Raw genomic sequence first — 21,071 nt, 5'->3', positions numbered from 1 at the left:
ACCTCTGCTTTAAGGCATATATATGTGTACATTCAGGACAGAAACACACTATATTTCTCTCTCAAGTATTTTTTTTCCTCTCTTATGAAGATGGTGGAAACTTTTTGATATATGATAGTCTTGTAGGTTTCTTATCGCACATCATAATGTAGGTTTACTACAAGTATTCAATTTCCTTGCTAGGAGATAGGGAATGGGAAAGGGAGTATCTCGTTTTCCTTTTTAAAACAAAGTAATTAAGGCATTATGTTAATGTTTTTATGTGCAGGCTAGAGTCACCTTTGAACAGTCCATCTTACAGTGGGTTGTTTTTTCTCCAGTGCATAGCCATGCAGCTCCACTGGTATCAATGAAGTATGTGGGATTTGCAAAGGCAAGCTATAGACAGAGGAGGCCTTTTCCCTTTATAGAGAAATTAACTACTTTTTTGGGTATTTGGCTGAGCAAACCTCATGTCCAGTTTTGTAATAGCACATGAATTGAGGGAATCCATTTGAAGGCAACATTATCCTATAACATACTCTTGCAGAGCGTAGGATGGGATGAAGGAGAGGTACCATCTGAGATTCCAGTCCAGGGTTCCAGGACTTCTGGGGCTTTTTCTGTCTAATCTGCTAATTTCAGGATTCTTCTGGATCTCTATTTCTGTCCTGTGACTCGTATGAACCACTTAGTAAGCATCAGACACTTTTTCCCTGTTCCCACTGGCTTCATGACTTGTAGTGTTTTATCACAAAAAAAAAAAGGAATGAAAAAGATTCTTCACTTGTCTGGTTTCTCCCATCTCCATTCACCTTGGAAATGAGAGATATTGGTTCTTATAATCTGGAGTAGAGGCTAACACCCAGCCTTTGCATTTTCTGAGCAAGAGCCATAACCATTGTGGTAGAAAACGTGATTGTTTCATTGCTGTGTGACGGAGTTGTGTGTGATAGAGAGGTGACATTCCACCATGTGTGGATAAGCTGAGACATGTTATGTGAGTGCAGTTATTTCCTATGTTACATGCAATGCCTTTTGTGTGTGAGTTAAACTGCTCTGGGTTAACTTTAGCACATTTTAGTAGAGCCTCTCAAACACAACCCAGATAGCCTATTGACCCACTTCCTAGCTGCCCCAAAATTGAAAGTAGGTTAGTCCCTCCTTGACACTGGAGAGACAGGCAATATCACCTGGTAATTCCAGCCAGTTCTTCATCTTTTGTTTGCACAGTGGGTGGTTTAGAAGGAACCTAGAAGAAAGGTTTTTTAACAAAATTACGACTAATTCATATCTAGCTTTAGTGTTATTCTAGTATCAGTTGCTAACATAAAGCCAGAATGAGCTGCTAATAAGTTACTTTACATACGTTGGTTACAATTCATGGCTGCTGAGGTAGTGCTGGGACAAACGAGTCATTAATTGTGTAGCTGTATCAGAAAGAAAAAGGAAAAAAGTTACTGCTCCTTATTTTTATATTTTTAGTTTCATACTTATAGTTTAAATGCCACTTTTTCTTCCATCCTTGCAGCATGTTGTGATGCTGCTGTTACACATTTACATACGTAACCTTCAGTGCATGCTCTGCTCCAGACTTCGGAAGGTTTATCAGAAACGGTAGCAAACTGTATGGATTTTTTTTGGCAGCAACTTGATATTAAAGCAAATCAATGCACAGCTGTGTAGGCAGACTGTGTTTGGTAGATTACAGGCATTTTCATTCAATTTTTTATCAGCTTCCTTGCATTCTAATCTTTCTACTGGAGTGAGAGAATGCTTTAACATAATATTGGTTGTCTGATAAAGATGTGAAATTTAATTTGTGAACTGGATCTTAATTGAAAGATTCAAGTTTAATTGCACTCTATTTTGGGTGAACTTTCTTTGGGTATCTTTGGTATTTATGCAACTCGGTTTACAGGTTACATGTACTAGTAATGAAAGTTCTAGTATAAGCTCTTGCTCAGCTATAAGGCTTTATTCCATCAATAATGATGAAAAAAGTTTTTTGTTAATGAAGTAAAAAAATTTCAGCAGTCTGATTTCTTACCTGCCTTTTTTGAGAGTAAATCCATTGTTTTAAATCCATTTATCTCTCAGGGCATTTGTGCAAGCAGAGTTTTGCTTCTTTTTGGTTTTGTTCGCAAAATTGTTCTCCTAGTTTCTGCCCACCATACATGTTCTTTTCAAATACTTTTTAAAAAGGTTTTTGTGAATGTACTAAAATAGGGTATTAGTACTGAGATTACGCATTTCAGTCCCAGTGAACTCAGGAATAATTGTGTCCTCCATGGGACCAAAAGCTGATGTGTCTTCAGCTGGAAGGGACCCCAGTACCTGTATGTACATGTCTTCAGGAGTGGAAACAACTTTAGCACCCTATTTATAAACATTAGAGCCTTTTTAGCTGTTGCTGGGCATGACACTCTTCTACCAATTCACACTTAATGCAGATACTTTGCGTTAAAAAAACTAATTATTGCAGATACTCTAAGCAAATAATTTGTTAGCTTCACTTACTTCTCTTTCACATGAGCAGAGGCAGAGCCCACATTCACAAGACCACAAGCTCAAGCAGTTTAGTAGGATATAGTGGACAATGGCTTAAGAAGCAGATAAGCATTTGGTGACTCAGACTTGCAGTTACCTCTAAAGGGCCAAAAGTAAAATTCCAAATAATTTTACAAATACTTAGTTGCTTTCAAAACCAGCTTATTGTTAGTTAAATGATTTCGCTGGAGGATTTATATTCTAAGAACTACTCTTCAGCAGAAAAGTATGAGCATTTCAAATGTGGGGTTTTATATTTTAACAGGTCATGTGGACGGAATTGCCTTGTCAGAATTTTCATCTTCTCCTTTGTTGTGCTATCCTAGAATCTGAAAAACAGCAAATAATGGACAAGCACTATGGCTTTAATGAAATATTAAAGGTACGAAATTCTTATGCATTATTTTGCTGGTTTTGGCTGCAGTAGAATTGTCTTCCCAGTGGCTAGTATGGGGCTGTCTTTTGGGTACTAAGTTAAAATATTACTTAACTTTTTAGTTAACTGTGCAGTATGATTGTGGTTTGTACTGAGGCAGGGAAAGGTGCATGCCATTTTCTGAAGGGTTAAGTGTCTATCCTGCAGGCTTTCAAAATGGTTTATTGGATGTCTGTGTTTAGTGATAAGATCATTAATAGATCAGAAATGGTTCTCTCCTCAGATGAGTTATTATATTTAATACTAACCTTTGCTTTATCTTCTATGATCTACTTCATCATCTCTGAAAATGTGAGCTGCAGGGGGAAGTATGTAGGAGGGCCAGATTGTCACATTTAGAGGCACTATGAATTCCTCTTGCAGACCTTGGATGCTGGTGAAAAGCAGCTGTCCCATACTGTATCTTTGAGTAGCCATTTCTCAAAGCTTATAGACTATGTCTAGCATTTCATAGCTTGAGAGGCAGGTTAATAAGGTGATACTTACTAGCAGTGCAGTGCAGTATTAATGTATTTTGGGTGAAACAAAGTTATAATTTATCTCACTATAACTTGTGAATCTATTTTTAGCATATCAATGAACTGTCTATGAAAATCGATGTGGAATATATACTCTGCAAAGCAGAAGCAATTTCTATGCAGATGATGAATTGCAAGGTAAAGATATCTATCTACTGTGAATGTTTATAGACCGGAAAAGTATGTAGTTAGCTGTAAGTGTTCATGTATGACCTGTGAAAGAACTGAATGTCTGGGTACAGTAAAGCATGTTGGGTAGCTGTGCAGTGCCTATGTTTGAGAAGTCTGTAAGTAAGAATAATTGATTTTATAGAGTAATACTGTTCACTGGGAGAAAGTTGAATTGTGCTTTTTGGTTGTGATTTCTCAACTCTCACTAGGTAACCTCACTCCAAGAAATTTGATGTTTGGTGAGCTTGAGAAAAACTAGTTGAAAGGTGCATTGCATTGAAAGCATGCCAGACTTGTTAGGCAAAAACTAGTGGATCATTCAATAAAACTAATTTCAATAACATGAAGTGTAATTGTAATAGTTGATTAGACTTTAACTTTTGTAATGAAGATTGTATTAATCAGGAATCAATTCCTGAGTGTTTTCCCTTTGCTGTCTTCTTGAAAAGCAGCTACAGAAAATGTTAACTCTAATGGAAGTATTGCTGAGAGAGATGCTTTCTGTGCAGCTAAATTCAGATGAATGATTTCTCACATGAATGATCCTGGGAATGCAGGATGGACAGAGGGGACTTTGTTGTTAACTTTTTGCATTTAATTACAGTGATTTTTAATATTTCCCCTGTTGCTCCCTTTCTAGGAATTGCCTCAAACAGTCAGTGAGATCCTGGGGATAGAGAACAGTTCGGTAACACCGGATTCAGATACTGGAGAGGATGAAAGTGCAGCTGAGTTGAGTTGTCCACCGTCACTCTATCAGAGTATCTCAACCCCTGTGATTGCTGCCAACGGGACGAGGGACGGCACTCAACCGGCGGCTGAGACCCAGGGCCTGGCACCTGCCTAATTACCCTTGGTCCCCTTGGAGAGAGACTTTCACTGAGCACATTTCGTTCAAGCACTTGAGAGATGGATATTTAAATTTGGTGTTGATTAAGCTTTAAGGTTGTAAAGAAAATCTGTACTGTAATGCTTTTGCATTAAAGCTTTACAACATGACTCAACTTAACTATTTTTGTAGTTTCTTCTACCAAAATAGCCTTTTGTTTTCAATAACATTCCTTAATATTTTTGTAGCCAAGTGCATTTTCTTTTTGCTGGTAAACTGGAAATGGATGGTGATTAAGAATGAAAGAAATTTCTGCATTTACTGAGCTTTCACACATATTGATTTAAGACAGTGTGAACTCTTTGATTTAAGCAGATTCACAATATGCCAGCTGAAGCTGCTGTACAAAATTTTCAAGCTGAAGTGATGCTGATGTGCTAAAGGAGGATTCTTTTATAAATGGATTTTCCCTATCTCAAATGTTTACAAAATACTTCTAAGTATTTGTTGCTGGTTGAATGTAGATTTGAAATGGACATTCATACTTGCACAGTTTAATGTCCAAATACTGAATTTTGTGTAATTGGGAGTGGATGAACAGTATATTTTTACATTAACATATCTTCACTTTATATATACATATATATATATTTACACACATACACGCACTATATACACAATTGTTTGTGAATACTAAAAAGGATAGTTGTATTTTCAATATCTAAATAAACTTGACTGTTCATTCATATGAATCAGTTTGACCAAATTAATGTACAGCTCCAACCTGGGCTCTTTTTCAAAACTTTTCTAACTGAAGCTAACTTTCATGTGAATACATTCTGTCCTACACTCGATGTAATTTTGCAATTGATACCTTGCAAACTTTACTAATGTTCATACTTGTTAATATATTAACTGATCAATTAACCACTTACACTGTTTTTATGGCAACATTATTTGGAGAATTGATAAGCAGGTTATAAAAAAGCCAGCCAACAAACCACACACCAAAATAGTAATCACAATTAACATTAATGCATTTTTTTGTATCTGCAAAAGGCAGTGAGTTTATTCCATGCCATGCTGATGTCCTTTGACGTTATGTGAAATTTAACATAACTGATTAAGTGTATTCATTATTTGGTAACTATTGTACATATATAAAATAAAAGTCAAAGCTGATTTAGTGTTTTTAATTAAATCATATTTAGAGAAAAAAACTAGTTGTCTGGTTGTTAATGTAAGAACATGAGACAGAGGGGAGAGCTAGTGCTTAGTCCATGGATATGACATATTTTGTTGGTAATGGAGGGCTGTGGGGTTTCTGCTTGTTAGTTCAGAGCAAAACACGCCTTTCCTCTCTAGGTAGTTGGAGCGTGGGGTATAGCAAGGCTTTCTTTTCTTGTGGAGCAGTTTACTTTTACAAATGTTATTTGTGACATCTTAAGCAAATACAAGTAATACAATAGGCTTTCATAGATAAATCAAGTTGTTAAAATAATTTGGAAGTTGATTCAACTTCTCTCACCAGTTGTCAGCAAACACTGGACAGCTGAATCAGTTCAGATTTTGGTTTTAATATCGTCAATGTGCTATCTCTCATCAGTTAATAAGAACTTGAGTCCTATGCCATGAAAGTCAAGGATGCACAGCTCAGTGTTATCTGTAGCCTTTCATTTCCTGCCCAGGAAATTACTGTGAAGCATCATGCCTTTGTTCCTTGGTGAGCATTGTACTTCTTGGCAGTTAATTTAATGTGACATAGAATACAGAAAGGCATTAGAACTTAGATATTCAACACTTTGGTTCAAAGATATTAAGCAAGTTAGTTTCAGTATTTTTTGGAGCACCTAGTTCACTTTGAAGTGTACTTGCAAAATGTTTTTCATCAAAAATTATGTTCAGTGCAGCTACGGTAGGAGGAGAGAAATGTCTATGACAGGAATGCAGTGGGCAAGCTGTCAGTTAACTGTGCATGGTTCTTAGTTATTTAGGATGTGCATCCACAAGAAAACTATTCAAGATACTAAGATCTTGAAGAATGCCATAACTGACTGAACACAAATAGGCAAATGTTTGGGAAAGACATATTTAAGTGGAATTCTGTGATTTCTTAGAATTATAGCTATGGCTGCTAAGAAAATCTACCGGCCCATAAAGTAGTTTGCCTTTCCTTTTTGGGTATAATTGTTCATCTTTTCCCTTTGTATTCAGCACTCAGATGTCAAAGATGAGAAGGCTGCTTGTGAGCTAACAGTGAGCAGCTGCTGTGGAGGGCACAGGGTAGGTAGGCTTGCTCAGCTTCCCAGCAATAAGATAAAAGGCCTCTTGCAGTATTCGTTATCTGTAGTTTCCTTCCTGCTGACAGGTAGCCTTGCAAAGAGTTGCAGGAGGAACCTCATCCTTCACCAAGCTATTCCTGATTGTTTCAGTCTCAGTGGAGACTTCAAAAACACTGTGAGAAGCTTTAATCAGGATCATGATGGCTAAAATGCTTTGGGTTGACAGTTCAGAATGTTTAAATTTATTTTGTATTTGAATAACTTAGATTGCTTAGAATTAATAAATGTGAGCTAAATCAGAACACAGTTTGGCCACAGTTGTCAGACCATAAAAGAGGCAATACTGGTTTAATTCTTGCAAACCTGTTTTGTTTTTTAATGCTTGACACTTGAAGATAATTATCTTCAGTGGATGAGGTTTAAAACTTCATGTTTTTTAGTCACAGCAGTTTTCCAGTGTTATCTGTTCCAAGGTAAAATTATATTGATGAAGTTCTTTCAAATACATTTTTTTCTTATTTTACCTTTTTGGGAAATCTTATTAGTTTTGAAATTACATTCTTGAAGTTATTTTCTACTATTTGTGGGAAAGATGGTAGCTTACAAAACAGAGAAATGGTAATAGCTTACAAAATGGAGGTGGAAGTTTCTTGGAAATGTGGACTAATGTGAATGTTTAGGAAATGGTTTTGATACTGGGAAGTTATAAACTGTAAAAAGATGACCGTGAGTTACCCACAGTTATCACTTAAAGCTTCAGTTACATTGAATAGTGCCTGTCCTGTTCAGCTAGTGACTGTGTTGGCACCCAGTGAATGTTGTAACCATTGGCCTTCAATCCTGTCTTGGGTTTGGAGGTTTTGTGTTGGTTGTTGCAGGCAATCTTCATAAGGAATTCAAGGCTATATATATGTTACAACAGGTCCTGATTGCTTTGAGAATCAGATGTAGAAATACTGTGATAATTTAGCTACAGATCAAAACAAAACCACTGCTAATACATTGTATTAGCAATGTTTTTGTTTTGATCTGTAGTTTAATTCAAATTAAGGTGTTAGTGTTCAACGGAGCCCAGTTTTGTTGCTAACAAGATTTTTCTTAAAACCTTTAAATTTTTATAGTGGACAGTTTTAAAACGCTGCTGGTGCCTCATTAATTATTCTCTTTAGTTTTTCCTTACACATTACTTGACAAAATTCCTTGGCCCCAGTCAGCCAAACAGTGAGGAACTGGTTTCCTCATTACTTTCAAATACACTCTTGAATGCCAAATTAAAGCTCCACTGTTGAAACTTTTCAGAAACCTGTAAGTGTTCTTCTAGCTTCAACTTGTTGAGATAATATTTTCGTTCAAAATATGTGAGGCACTTGTTCCTCACTTGTCTAAATCATTTTCTGTTACAAGACAGTTGCCTAACTTGAAAAAAAGATTTTATTTTAAATAATTTAGCATTAAGAATTTGGATTATGAACTAGTTTTGGTATGACTAGCATGATTTGTGCATACTGCTGTGATGCTAATGAAGCCATACCAAGTATGGAGCTGAATTTCTGTAGGTGGAAGCTGTGTTTTCCTCAAAACATTCCGTGTTGGTCAGCAGAGATGACAATGCTGAAGAGGTTAGCAATGTTTTAAAAGTGCATCTGTGAATTGATTAATGTTACAAATATAATTGGAAAAAAGCAATTAAGTGGGCTGAGTAAGGATTAATAATTTGCTTATGTGTTAAATGTTCCTCTGACTTGATTTTAGTAATTGCATTGATGCAACATAAAACTGAAGTTTGGGCTGCAGAACAGTGACTGATAAAAGTTTTACCTGTGGCTGGCTAAATATCTTAAAATATATTTTTCAATTTTTTTTTTTCTGAGTATTTGTTCAGTGGCCGGTGCCATCTCTGTGTGAAAGAAGCATGGTGACAGAAGTCAGTGCTTGTTCTTACAAGAAAAATTCCATGAGCTGCTGTATGGTAGCTGAGTTTAAAGCTGGAAATCCTAACCCTTGGTTCCATCTGTGCAATTACGTCTAGCTTGGTAGTTGGTGTGACCATGAGCTTTGTATGTGAGCACTGATAAGGTGATGAGACACAGATACATAACTGAGCACTTAACAGACAGATTTCATATATGTGTGATGCTATATTTGATTTAAAGAAGCTTTCAAATGGTTTTGGGGTTTTTTAATGGTGTTAAAAGATAAGATGTGCTTCATGTTTAGTGGGACTTCAAAATGTGCTATTCAAATAAGTGATATTATTGCAATGCAGGCCTTGTATAAACTAAGCTTGAATTTAAATTTTCATTCAACTGAGGATTTTATTCTTAAACATTTTTAGAGAATGTGCTATTTTTTTGTGTTAAATCACAATATCTTTGGCTGAAATGGAATTTTTCTGATGAATTGAAAACAAAAGATATATTGTAGGATGTCAATTTTTACCTCATCCAAAATCAATTTCACAGTTGAATCAAATATATATTTCAGACTTTCTGTGTAATTCAAATAGATGAATTCTAGTAATTCCATTCTTCCATTCTTCTAGATGGGGTTCTTTTTTGAAAGAATTCAATTATTGTATATATTTTGATTATACAGGCTCATGCCTCATACCCTACCTTAACATTGGCTCTTAGACTGTTTCTGCAGGTGTTCCTTGTTATTAACCAACCCCTGCAGAGCCCTGTGTGCAGGGCTGAAACTGCTGCCCAGGCTAGAGCAGTTCAGCAAAAGGTGGTCACTTGTGTCCTCTCAGAGTGTTGCAGCTGACCCTGGCCAGCAGCCATGCACTCACCCTGCCCCTTGCCTTGTTCCCTCTTCCATGGGATCGGGAGAAAATAAAAGGAAGGCAGGAAGGTTCATGGACTGAGGCAATGAAAGTGTAACAGGAAAAGCAAATGCTGCTCCCACAAGGAAAGCACAAAGAGGATTTCATGCACTACTGGCCATCAGCAGGCAGGTGTTGATGCACCTCCTGGAGAGCAAGATCTCACCACAGGTTCCTTGGAAAGATAAAGGCTGGTATCTGGTGTGGGATGTGCCTTTGGGTCAGCTGTCCTGGCTGTGACTGCTCTGGGGCTCGTGCCCACCCCTGGGAAGCAGCCAGAGAACCTCAGCACTGTGCAGTGGTCAGCAGCAGCTAAACCCTGCTGTGTTACCACACTGACCCAGGCACAAACCAAACACATCACCATACAGGCTGCTATGAGGAGACTGAACTCCATCCCGGCCTGACCCCTTGGGTGTGATGATTCTTGATGATGAGTGAGATCAGATTAGGAAAAACTCCTTGCTATATTGAAGAGGACACTTTTTAAGCACCCATCCAGATTTGGTGCAAAAAAGTCGTACTACACACAACTGGTGTGGAGATGTTCTGTTTTGCTTGCCAAAACTCAGTGAGATGCAACACTAAATTTTTTCCAAAGCACTCTTGGTGTATGAATTGGTCCAGATGACCTTTAGGTTCCAACAGTACATGCTACTTTTGGGCATTGGTCTGGAGAGCTTCTACCCACTCCTCTGGCTTTACTGCTCCAGTAAGTGATGCAGGAGAACAAGGAAGTCTTTAAAGTCCAAAATATTGGGTTCAGGGACTTAATAATTCCTCAAGCAACAAACAGTACTACTATTGCGACCAAAAGTGGCAATCCCAGCTCTTTGTGCTCTGCCCTGGGCTGCTGCACCTTTTATGCCATTGTGATTAACTTGTGCAGCATATGGTGAACCACATAAAGGAGCTGATAAATTTCAGGCCAAAATTATCTTAGCCAGATAAATCATACCACGTTTTATCATCATGTGGTGAATGCCTTGAATGCCTGTATATATGCATACAACAAGTTTGTTAAAATTCCAGATTTGTCATATTGCAAGGCATTTTTAAAAACTTGTCAATAATTGACTAGCTACAGTATCTCCTGTTGGAAGGTGTGTCTTGTGTTGGATGCCTGTCTAATCCATTTGCAGGATACCTTTGGAGATCCTGCACTCTATCATGCAAACAAGTTTTAGGTGTTTGTGGATTTCCAGTGCAGATAGAGTGATTGCATGCAGCTGGAGACTTTCTGTAACTTCTGACTTCCCTCACATGAGGTCAGCCTTCCCTGGGATTGTGCAGCTGCTTATCTGCAAGCAGCCCTCTCTGCCACAGCATTTGTTTAAATTTTGTAACCATTACAGCATTTGTGAGGTAGGTACAGTCTGGGACTTTACAGCTGGACTCTTAAGTGCTCATGTAAGGCTTCTACTAAATAGTTTAGGTGTGAAGGTAGGTACTTGAGGCTCTCCTGTTCTCTGCACCCTTCCATTTAACTGAACCCACCCCTTTGTATGATTTGTTACTTTCATCTGCACCTGTTTTCCTTATCTCTCTTGTGAGAATGTTATGAGAAATTATGCCAAATGCTGCACTACCATCAAGATGAATGACGTGCATTGTTTTGCCTTGGTCTACAGGACTGTCATAAGAGGAAATGAAATTTACTTGACTCAATTTGTTCTCAGCAAATCTGTCCTGACTGTTTAATCATCTGTTATCTTCTGGATCGTTACAAATAATTTTGGTACTTCTGTTTTCTCAAACAAATGAAATTAGACTGGTCTGCAATTCTTCAGCCCTTCTTCCTCTCCATCATCTTCTTGGAGATTGACATAATTTTGGCCTTTTCCCAGTCTTTTGTCACTTGTTCTTCCCCATAGTTCTTAAAACAGTTATTGATGGCAGAGGTTTAATGAGTCTCCTCTGTAAGTGGTTTCTGTGCTCTCATTTGCTGTGATCAGACTCATCGTGAGTATTCTTCAACATTGTTTCATGCTGTTAAAAGCAAAGAGCTTATCTCTCTGCCGTTGCTATTACTTATGATAGACATCTGGTCACAGTTGATTCTTTAACAAAGACTGATGTAAAAAATGTACCTTGAATACCTAGCTAATTTTAAGGCCTTTCTTTGTTTTGTCCTTTCCCTGTGTTCACTGGTCTGATAGTTCACTTCTTATAGCTGTTGCCGCAGTAATTTTTTTTAAAGTTGCTTTTGATGTCCTATATTAATGACTTTGAATTTTGTACCACAGCTTTCATCTATGTGGTATTCTACCTGTATTTGGTAGCTTGGTCCTTGTTTGCATCTCCTATAAGCTCCTCTTCTGAATTGAAGCTAATGATGAACTAAGGACTTATGCTACTACTAGTAAAAGTGTAGTAGAAGATGGCACTTCCTCTGTAATGAAATAGTTTCCTGATTAAACTATGTTTTCACTGGAACAGGGAAAGAACTGTCTTTCTGCTCTAGGTTCCCTCTTCTTGGTTCTTGTAATAACTGAATTTATTGAAATCCTTTTCCTTTTTTCTCCTGAAATAGTTTCTGCCTTTTTCTCAGAACCTTTTTTTGCTGAAAATTGTGAATTTGCTTCATGTTCATTATATCATCTATGTTCCCAGGTATTCCTCGTCAGTTTATCTTTTGGTAGATATCCTTGCCCAATGGTTGATAGTTGGTTAAAATCCCCTCAGTGTTAAAAGAGGATAGTTTTGATGGTTGCTTGAAAATCCATATCTTCATGACTTAAAAATTAAGTGTACATTGTCATCATAGATTTTTCAGCAGACCTAGATTGCTCAGAGAGTTGGACTTAGGAGTGTGTGTATGTGTGTGTGTATCTCTAGTAAACAGAAAGAGGCTGTACCTCTTTCTTTGTTGAAAAGTCTCCTTTGGTTAGTCCACTTGTCAGTTGTTTCACAAAGTCCTTGTTTTACCAACAAAATTGTGATTTGAAAGGGTATTGGGACTTCTATTTTCTTCTTGTGTCAACATCTCTTACATTAATAATCAGCACATCTGTTCTCTGCCCTGCCTTTTTGACCTGACAGTGAATAATGGTGGTTACATTTTAGATCCTTGTGGAGGCCATCTTTCTCTATGTTTTTTTGATACCTTTTCATAACTTCATGTCTTTCTCTGTTCTGCCCCATGGTGACTTGAGAGTTCTTTTTCCTGCTGTAGTGTGCCTTGAGACAAAGACTTGGTGATCTGGGAGAGCCAGGGCTAAATTTGAATTGGTTTTTGGGCAATACTAGCTTCTCTTCCCTGTTAATTTCACCTTCCAGTTAATCAAGCTATGGTAAATGGTACAGTTATTTTTAAGGATATTATGCTGAAATATGGCAGTTGATATGTCTGGTGGGGATAAAATGACTCAAACATTGAAAACATCTCACAGATTTTATTCAGATTTCAATTTTCACTTGAGAATTTTGCAAATTTTTAAGCTTAAAAAGTGCATAGCTGAGGACTTCAGGCAACAGTGACTCTGCTATCTCACGAGAGAAAAAAAGAAAGTGTGTGTAAAGTAAAGAGGACCTTGCAGTTTCTGAATTCTGATTATAGGCGATGAGGTACCTTTTAGTAACAAGAGAAAGCTTATCCATTTCTTACTGTCAGCATTAACTCTGTTTCCCAAGATGAAATAGCACTGCTGAGTGACACTGACATGCTCTAGATCAGGTACTTTTGAATAGTTGCTTTAACAAAATTTCTAGTTTAGCAATATACCCAGAGCCATATACCAGAACAAAGAAGAAATAAACCTTTTCAGTCCATAAATGTTTTTTAATCTGGTGCTGATATGGCAAAGTCCACCTACAAAGTACAAGTTGCCAAAAAAGAGCTCCCTTCTAGGGAGAAGAATCTCTCTGTGGAACACATGGGCAGACAGCATGGGTAAAACAGCTGGAGTCCTCCTACCTGTTATTAACAGATATTAACACAATGCACTTTGGTTGTTTTGCATTCAGGAGTCTTGCTGAAGAGGTTGTGAGGGACAAAACCTTTGCTGCGCTCTGGTTACTGCACGGAGGGGCAACAATAACAAGGCTCCAGAGCAGCAGGGTTACTGATTCGTGTGATGTCCCAGCTGCAGAGCCAGGATCTAACATCAGATAAAATCAGGCTCGGTCCTGCCTTAGGTGGAAAGGCAGCCCAGTCATGTTTGGTTTTGTCACTGGGGCATTCAGAAAGTGCTAAGCAACCTCCCTCGTAAATTGTTCAACTGCAAGAACTGTGTCTGTGTATCTCACGCACAGCAGATAGGAATATCAAAGTCCAAAGACACCAGCTTGCTCTCCTATCATCAAAAGTAATGAGAAAACAGGACAGGGAACATCTCTTGATAACTTAGGATATGAGACTGAGCTAATAATACGTGTGGCCATGTGCTGTTGCACTCAGCTAGTTTGCCTCTCTTTTGGGAGGCTCAGGGCAAGTCACCGATGGTGCTTTCCAAGGGGAAGTGGTAAGTTTGCCCTGCCTGGCATGTTGGAACTGAGAAAACTGAGCAGGTATTTGAGGGAAACTGACATAGTTGTCCCAATTCAGACGTGCTGTTCAGTGCTACATGCTGTTAGGTAACCTCTGTATTCTAAGGATGTCGTGGAGAGGTTTTGGAAGATGAAAGAAATGAGGAGGAGCTGGGATGGCAGGTGACGGTGGCACGTCACAAAATGAACGTTACAATGAAAGAGAAGTTAGAAATCCTAAATTTCGAAAGTAAATTTGGGAGATAGGGTTCCTTTAACCCTGCAGTCAAGTTATAGTTTCAGCAGTTGCCTAGTGCTCACTTAAACGGAGCGAGATGGATTTCTACACCAGAGCATTTCTCGCTATCTCCGCACAACTCCGCTGTGCTGAAGCTCAGCTCCGGCAGTTCTCTGCCGTGCTGTCCCCACGCTCTCGAGCCTGTTGCTCCCGGGGCCGTGCCTTGGTGCCGTGCCTTGGTGCTGTGCCTTGGTGCCGTGCCTTGGTGCCGTGCCCTGGTGCCGTGCCTTGGTGCCGCGGCGGGGGCGCAGGCCGGCCCGGCAGGCGCAGGTGTGAGGGGAGGGCGCAGGAGCAGCCCCAGGGCGGGTGGGGACGGCGGCTCCGAGCGGGACCTGCCCGGGCTCTGCCGGCCTGAGGCGGCGGGGTCGCTCCCCGCGCTGCGCTGTCCCGCCGTCCCGCCCCGGCTGCTGAGGTGAGCGGGGACCGTGGGCGTCCGCCTGCCGGCGGCTCTCGTCACCCGGAGACGGGTCCCCATATCGTGCTTCCATCAGCCCGGCGGGGGCGTATAAAGGCAGCGGGCGCGGCGAGGCGGGCAGAGCGCGGCGCTGCCCCCGCCGCCGCCGGCCCCATGCAGCCCGCCATGATGATGTTCTCCAGCAAGTACTGGGCGCGCCGGGGCTTCTCGCTGGACTCGGCCCTGCCGGAGGAGCGCCCCGCCGCCGGCAGCCTCGCCGTAAGTGCCGGGGCCGGGACGGGCGGGTCGGGTTCCGCCGGGGGCCGGGTTCCGCCGGGGCCGCTGCCGGGCGGGCAGCCGTGCGTGCCCCTCGCTTCACGGACCGGTCCGCGGTCCCTCGGCAGCCGCAGGGGCCCGTGAAACTAACTCTGCTGTCGAATCGGGCCCCGTTCTAAACGTTGCCTTAAAAGTGTCTTAAGTAACAGAAAAAGTTTCATGACCGATAGAAGCCTTACTGCAGAAATGAACCGTATTGCTACTGGAATAGTAGAAAAAAGCATCGGGTCCAGGTCAGATGGTTTTAAATGCTTGGATTTTTGAAAGCCCTTGTACACATCAGCAGGGGCTGCCTTTTCAGGGCGCTCGTAGGGCTCACAGCACTGTCTGTGAAGCGTTTTTGGCAAGGCACCAATGCCGTGCGCCCACCCTGCGCTGGGGCCGGTGGATTTGCTGCTGTGCTCCCGCTGCTGCCGGCGGGCAGGGGTGCAGGGACACGTGGGGACATCGTGCCAGGGCGCTGCGTGAGGTGGAATCACCGTGTAGGAGATGGAAATGGTTCCCTGCAAGGTGATGACACGGGTGCAACAGGTGCTTGGGTGGTTTCAAGCATCGGACAAACTTTTGTGTGCCAACAGGTAAACGTATATGTGGTTAAATAAAGCAACCTGCTCTGAATACATGAAATATTTAGGATTATAAAGACTGTGACTCCAATAAAATTTTGCAACAGATGAAGGTTTTTATCACTTGGGTAAAACCAGCAGAGTACAGGGGATTGTACCAGTTTAAAATTGGCCAACTCTCCTTAGTAAAATGTGAAATATCCCTATTTCTACATGCTCAGTTTCTATTAAAAACATTGAAGTAAAGGAAATAAATTTGTTTTACTGTATTTATGTTTGAGTTACTTTCTTCACTGAGTTCTACTGTAAATGACTTCTTTTCCTGAGGACGTACACTTGCTCCAGATAATTAATTTTCATTAGGAAAGTTGGTCTGTTAGTCATTGTTTAATTATGAAGTGTACTAAAAGTGTACTAACGAACGTGGCTAATAAAATTCAAGTTCATCCTCTTCTACTGGGCTCATAACAAATAGGTGTTCATTTTAGTTTTCAAACTCTTGAGAGGGTCTTTCAGTCATCACTTCGGGTAATGCTCTCTTGAGAGTATCAGGGAACCTGTGACGGGCTTGGAAAGTGCTGAGTGCCTTTGTTTTCCAGAGGAACTGACAGTATTGAGATTCTGGAAAAACCACAGATGCTGTAAAAGCAGCACCTTTGTCACTTCATCTGGAGGTTGTGTGCTTGATGTATGTGAAAAGAACTTACCCAAATCCTAGATATTACTGAAGTTAAAACAAAAGTGTCCTTCCCCATAACTATCCCTGGGCAACCTTCCTATCATATTAGGTAGGAGCAGACTCATATAAGTTCAATTGCCAAAAAATAAACATGTGTGAAACCATTAATATATCATTCTGCAGACAAATTGGCTTTCCAAATTGTTTCCTTGTGTTCTATTAAATGGTGAGAAAAGACCACAGGGACTTAGCATGTCCTGTACCTGTTGTAAATGTGGCTGATTTCACCTGTGCCATGTAAAGAGTGTTAAAGATCTGTTTAAAATGCTGAATTTTCTGGTTATTTTCTGTAAGCTGCTTTAGAATTTACTGAAGTACAATTTAATCCATTTGAAACATTGAAATAGTATATGTTTTTAATGTATATCTGCATATTTTTTATGGATTATAACAAAGCAGTTAGCATCTCACTGGAGACTTAATTTCTTCAGGAGTAACAGCCTAAGTATTGGAAAATGCAGGGTGCTTTTTGAAAATCGTGATCAATGATATAAAAATTGTCTATAAAGGCTGTACTGTTGGAATTTCCACAAGAGTTAAGCTGATAAAAGAACATTTTTTGGAAAATGATGACTGAAATTTCGCTTAAAACAGTCTTGGGCTTACAAATTCTAAGAATGTAAGAGTGGCCAAGGATGTTGCAATTTTCTGTGTTTTTTGAGCCCCTCAGCTAACTCATCTTTTTCACAATGAGAGCAATCAGCCATTGAAATAATCTCCTGAAAGAAGGAGGGGATTCCCCAGCACTGGACAGTTATAAGATGTGGCGTGACAAGGGTCATCTTGACCAGACCATGCTTTTGCCAAGAAAAGTTGGACCAGCTGATCCTTGAGGTCCCTTCCAACTTGGTAGTCTGTGTTGCAGTCTAAGCATTTCTGTTATCGTTTGTATAATCAGCAGAGGTTTTGTTTTCTCAGGATGAATTGCATTACATGATAACATTAATTGTACTATGATGGAGAATGTGAAATTTTGCCTTTAAATATAACAATGGTCAATACAAAAGTACAGACCAGTGCACACCTTCATAAATTGACTGCTACAGGTTAGGAAGGATAGCATCCCTGTGATTTTGCAGCAATATTCAGGTTTCAATAACTGATCTGCAGGCTTTGCCAGTAATTCAGACTGTCCTCATTTGCTTCACATTTACTTCTAATGATAGCATTGCCCAAATAATGCCATCATATATGTATCCCATTTATGCTTTTTCTTAGGCTTTTAAAATTTTTTTGTATGGCCTCTTATACAATCTTCTCTAGCAGCTGCCTTTAACCCGATTCTGATTTCAAGTAAACACACAACCTTTTCTTTCAAATGAAGCCAGGATGAGTTCTGTTCAGCTATTTTTAAACAAAAATTTCTCTTGTGGGAAATTTCTCTTGCCTATTTTCATCTGAGATGACCTTGTTTTTTATCTGTTTGTAGCTAAACAGATCGAGTTCTGGGAAAAATGAGGAGAAGAAAGGGAATAAGGGAAATGGGAAAGGTGAATCTGCATCTGAAGGTGGAAAGACAGCTGTGGTGTTTTCCTTGAAGAATGAAGTTGGTGGATTGGTGAAAGCTCTCAGACTCTTCCAGGTAATGCTCACAAATCATTTATGCTGGCTGGACTGAGGACAGCTACTGAGGTCAGGCTCTTTGTTGATATCAATCTAAAGGACCGTGGCATGAGGAATGGAGCGCAGCTACACTCGCTCTGCAGAACTAAATAAAAGTAACTTAAAATTTTATGGATCATTGAACAAAGCATTTTGGGCTTGTGAAGGATTTTCTGAAATAAAATTTGACAGTGATGCTGATTTTCACATGGTTCACTTTAGGTTTCTGACGTGGTTCTCAACACTGTAAATTAGATTTGAAGTTGTCTGTGCAGGCCACAATGAAAGGAGAAACTCTCAGAGAGCAGTTTGGAATCTAATACAATCAGGTGATGCTGGTGGCAGCCTTGCTTGGTCTTGAAATTAGAGGGACCTTTAAGTGTTTGCAGGGTCAGGGTTTTACGTGTTTAACTGGGATGCGAAGTGTGAGGTATTGGTTACCACACACATCTCCATGCAATCAGTGCTTGTCAGTCAGACTCCTGGTCAGAATGCTTGGAGATGTGTCTGAGCATGATAAAAGTCGTAAGTTGTTCAGTCTGTGCAGTGATGAGAACGTTAGGAGGTGGCTTGGAGCCTGCCTCTCAGGCCAAACCATCAGAGGCATGTAAGTGTGGGACCACTGGGTGCTCCCACCCTCACTCGCAGCAGCTGGCTCTGGGAGCAGTTCCCAAGGCTGCTGCAGGTTACACACATACGTTCTCCAGCCAAGAAAAAGAGGTGAGTTTGACCCACAGGAAGCAGGGTGTTTGACACAAAGAGGGGAAACCTAAGTGAGTCAACAGAAGTTGCAATAGGAGCTGTGTTTTCATGCAGCTGTTCTCTAAGGGTTGAGTGTCCAGGTGCAGCTCTGGCTAAAATGCTGGTATGGGTTCATAGCTGAAATTCTGGATTTAAACATCTGCTTAAACCCCTTCCTGGGAATAAGCATAGAATGCACTCTGGAAGATGTGGCAGGGATCTCCACCCCCATCCATGTAGTCACTTAATGATTTCAGTATTGCAGGAGGGAGTGCAGGGTTTTGTTCTCAACTTAACTTAGGGAAAACGAAATTGAATTTGTTATGTTGCTACACTGCATACAAATTTATGGAGCATGCTAGTGAAAGAGCTATGTCTGTATATCCAGAAGTGTAAAAACAGACACTGCTTGTTGGCTCTGCCAGAGGACACCTCCACCTGCAATGGACATTTATGTAAAATACAGCAGGCAATTGGAAATACAGACATGAATTTCTTCCCATTTGGAAGTCAACAAATGTTTTATTGGCTTCACTGAGTAAGTGCAAGAATAACTGTGAAAAGTAACGGATAGTTTCTGTCCAGCAAGGAAAAGGAAAAATCAGAGTCCATAGGAGGTCACTAATGTTAAGAACAGCCATCTAATCCAACCTCCTGTTTTGAAGCAAGGCTGTCGCTCTAGATCAGGTCAGCCATGGCACATCATGGTTATCTGTCTCTGTATGATACCCTTGGCAGACCAGTAGTTGTGGTGGGAAAGAGACCCCATAGGAAAATTTTCATGCTAGAAGTATTTACACTGTGATGTTTGTTGCATGATTTGTGTTTGATGGGGACACGGAAATAGAGAATAAATTGAGTTAGATTTTAATTATATTGCTGTTAACACTTGCTGTTATTGATAATTGCATAGTAGATAGGTGAGGATTGATATGTGTCTATTCTCATAAAAATATTTTCTTCCTCATGTAGTTAGGTACATCCAGTAGTATGTTTAATAACATCTGTTTAAAGAAGCACATTCAATTGTATTTAAATTAACATTATTATTATGCAAATTTCTAATTAAAATTGCATTAGAATTTAATACTTATAGCAAAGATAAATATAAATTTGCATTAAATTTAAAAAAGTGTTATACTGTCTACTATAAGAGATAGTTTTTGTAGACAAAATGAAATCGTTGGTTTTCTTCATTAAAAATAATAATTTTATTTTTACTTTCCATGTAAGTTTTTTTTTTTTGTCATCAATATTTAGTATGTGTCACCAACTAATCCTGTAAATAGAAAAAGGGAGTACTTTCAATAATAAGGCATTTTAATAACTGGAAAAACTTTCCTGAGGAATGTGCCAGTATTGCTCTTCTATGTACGTCTGTATTTCATTTGCTGTTTCATCTTTCCACAGGAAAAACATGTGAGTATGGTTCATATTGAATCACGAAAATCAAAGAGAAGGAATTCAGAGGTGGAAATTTTTGTGGACTGTGACTGCAGTAAGAAAGAATTTAATGAACTGATCCAGTTGCTCAAGTTTCAAACTAATATAGTATCTCTCAATCCACCGGAAAACATCTGGACTGATGAAGAAGGCAAGGCTGTTTGTGTACCACTTGGTTTAGATGCTGACAGATGTTTTGCACAGGTATCTCCATGATCTTACACTCCAGTGCATTCAATTTGCATTCTGTCTCCTGCAGATCTCGATTGTGTCCCTTGGTTCCCCAGGAAGATCTCTGAGTTAGACAAATGCTCTCAGAGAGTTTTGATGTATGGATCTGAGCTGGATGCTGATCACCCTGTAAGTGTAATACAAAATTGTCCTGCAGATGATTTGTTGGGTTATTTGCCAGTCCAGTAAAAAGCCTATTGACTGCTGATTGTTTTCAGAAGATGAGGACTGGTTTCTCTTTGGTAGTTTCAGTGAATTTATTTTCCTTTTCTGTAGAAAGATGCACAAAATTCAGGTCCTCCACTAAACTTATTCATTGTTTAGCAAGTATATCCTTGTACTGCTTGCATTAAAAAAAAAAAAAAAAAAAAGATGTAATTTGTTGATAGAAAGATTTCAAACTTTAGAATTTAGATCAATATGACCTTCAGTTCTGCCAGAAGTAGCTCTTGGGTAAGAATTGCTATTGTCAATAGAGAAGTTGTCAATAGAGAAGAAAGAATTATGAAGGAATTATTTGGCACTCAGGTGGTAATTACAAGATAAAACAGAGAAACATGTTCCTGTTTTTGGTGAATGCAGCAAATGGGAAGGTGTCTCTCATTGTTTCTCAAAATCTCCTGACTTTGGTGGCAGGAGACAAGCCTGCATGCACAAATGGCATC

At 39.6% G+C, this 21,071-nt stretch overlaps 2 protein-coding genes across 2 annotated transcripts in view; both read left to right on the top strand.

Moving 5' to 3' along the window:
• Window positions 1-5,665, top strand: part of TBC1D15 (TBC1 domain family member 15) — a 36,175-nt gene extending 30,510 nt beyond the window's left edge. The window contains exons 15-17 of the mRNA XM_063155039.1: window positions 2,795-2,911; window positions 3,535-3,621; window positions 4,295-5,665. Coding sequence (XP_063011109.1) covers window positions 2,795-2,911; window positions 3,535-3,621; window positions 4,295-4,501 — 411 coding nt within the window. The 3' untranslated portion in view covers window positions 4,502-5,665. The remainder of the gene's footprint in view (window positions 1-2,794; window positions 2,912-3,534; window positions 3,622-4,294) is intronic.
• Window positions 5,666-15,332: 9,667 nt separating this feature from the next.
• TPH2 (tryptophan hydroxylase 2) overlaps window positions 15,333-21,071 on the top strand; it is a 49,630-nt gene continuing 43,891 nt past the window's right edge. The window contains exons 1-4 of the mRNA XM_063155874.1: window positions 15,333-15,662; window positions 17,819-17,971; window positions 20,143-20,326; window positions 20,435-20,535. Of these exons, the coding sequence (XP_063011944.1) occupies window positions 15,333-15,662; window positions 17,819-17,971; window positions 20,143-20,326; window positions 20,435-20,535 (768 nt within the window). The remainder of the gene's footprint in view (window positions 15,663-17,818; window positions 17,972-20,142; window positions 20,327-20,434; window positions 20,536-21,071) is intronic.

This window comes from Melospiza melodia, chromosome 4 (assembly GCF_035770615.1).
Source record: "Melospiza melodia melodia isolate bMelMel2 chromosome 4, bMelMel2.pri, whole genome shotgun sequence".
NCBI classification, from domain to species: Eukaryota; Metazoa; Chordata; class Aves; order Passeriformes; family Passerellidae; genus Melospiza; species Melospiza melodia.
The sequence above is the reverse complement of the archived record's forward strand: the minus strand, read 5'-3'. Positions and strand labels throughout refer to the sequence as shown.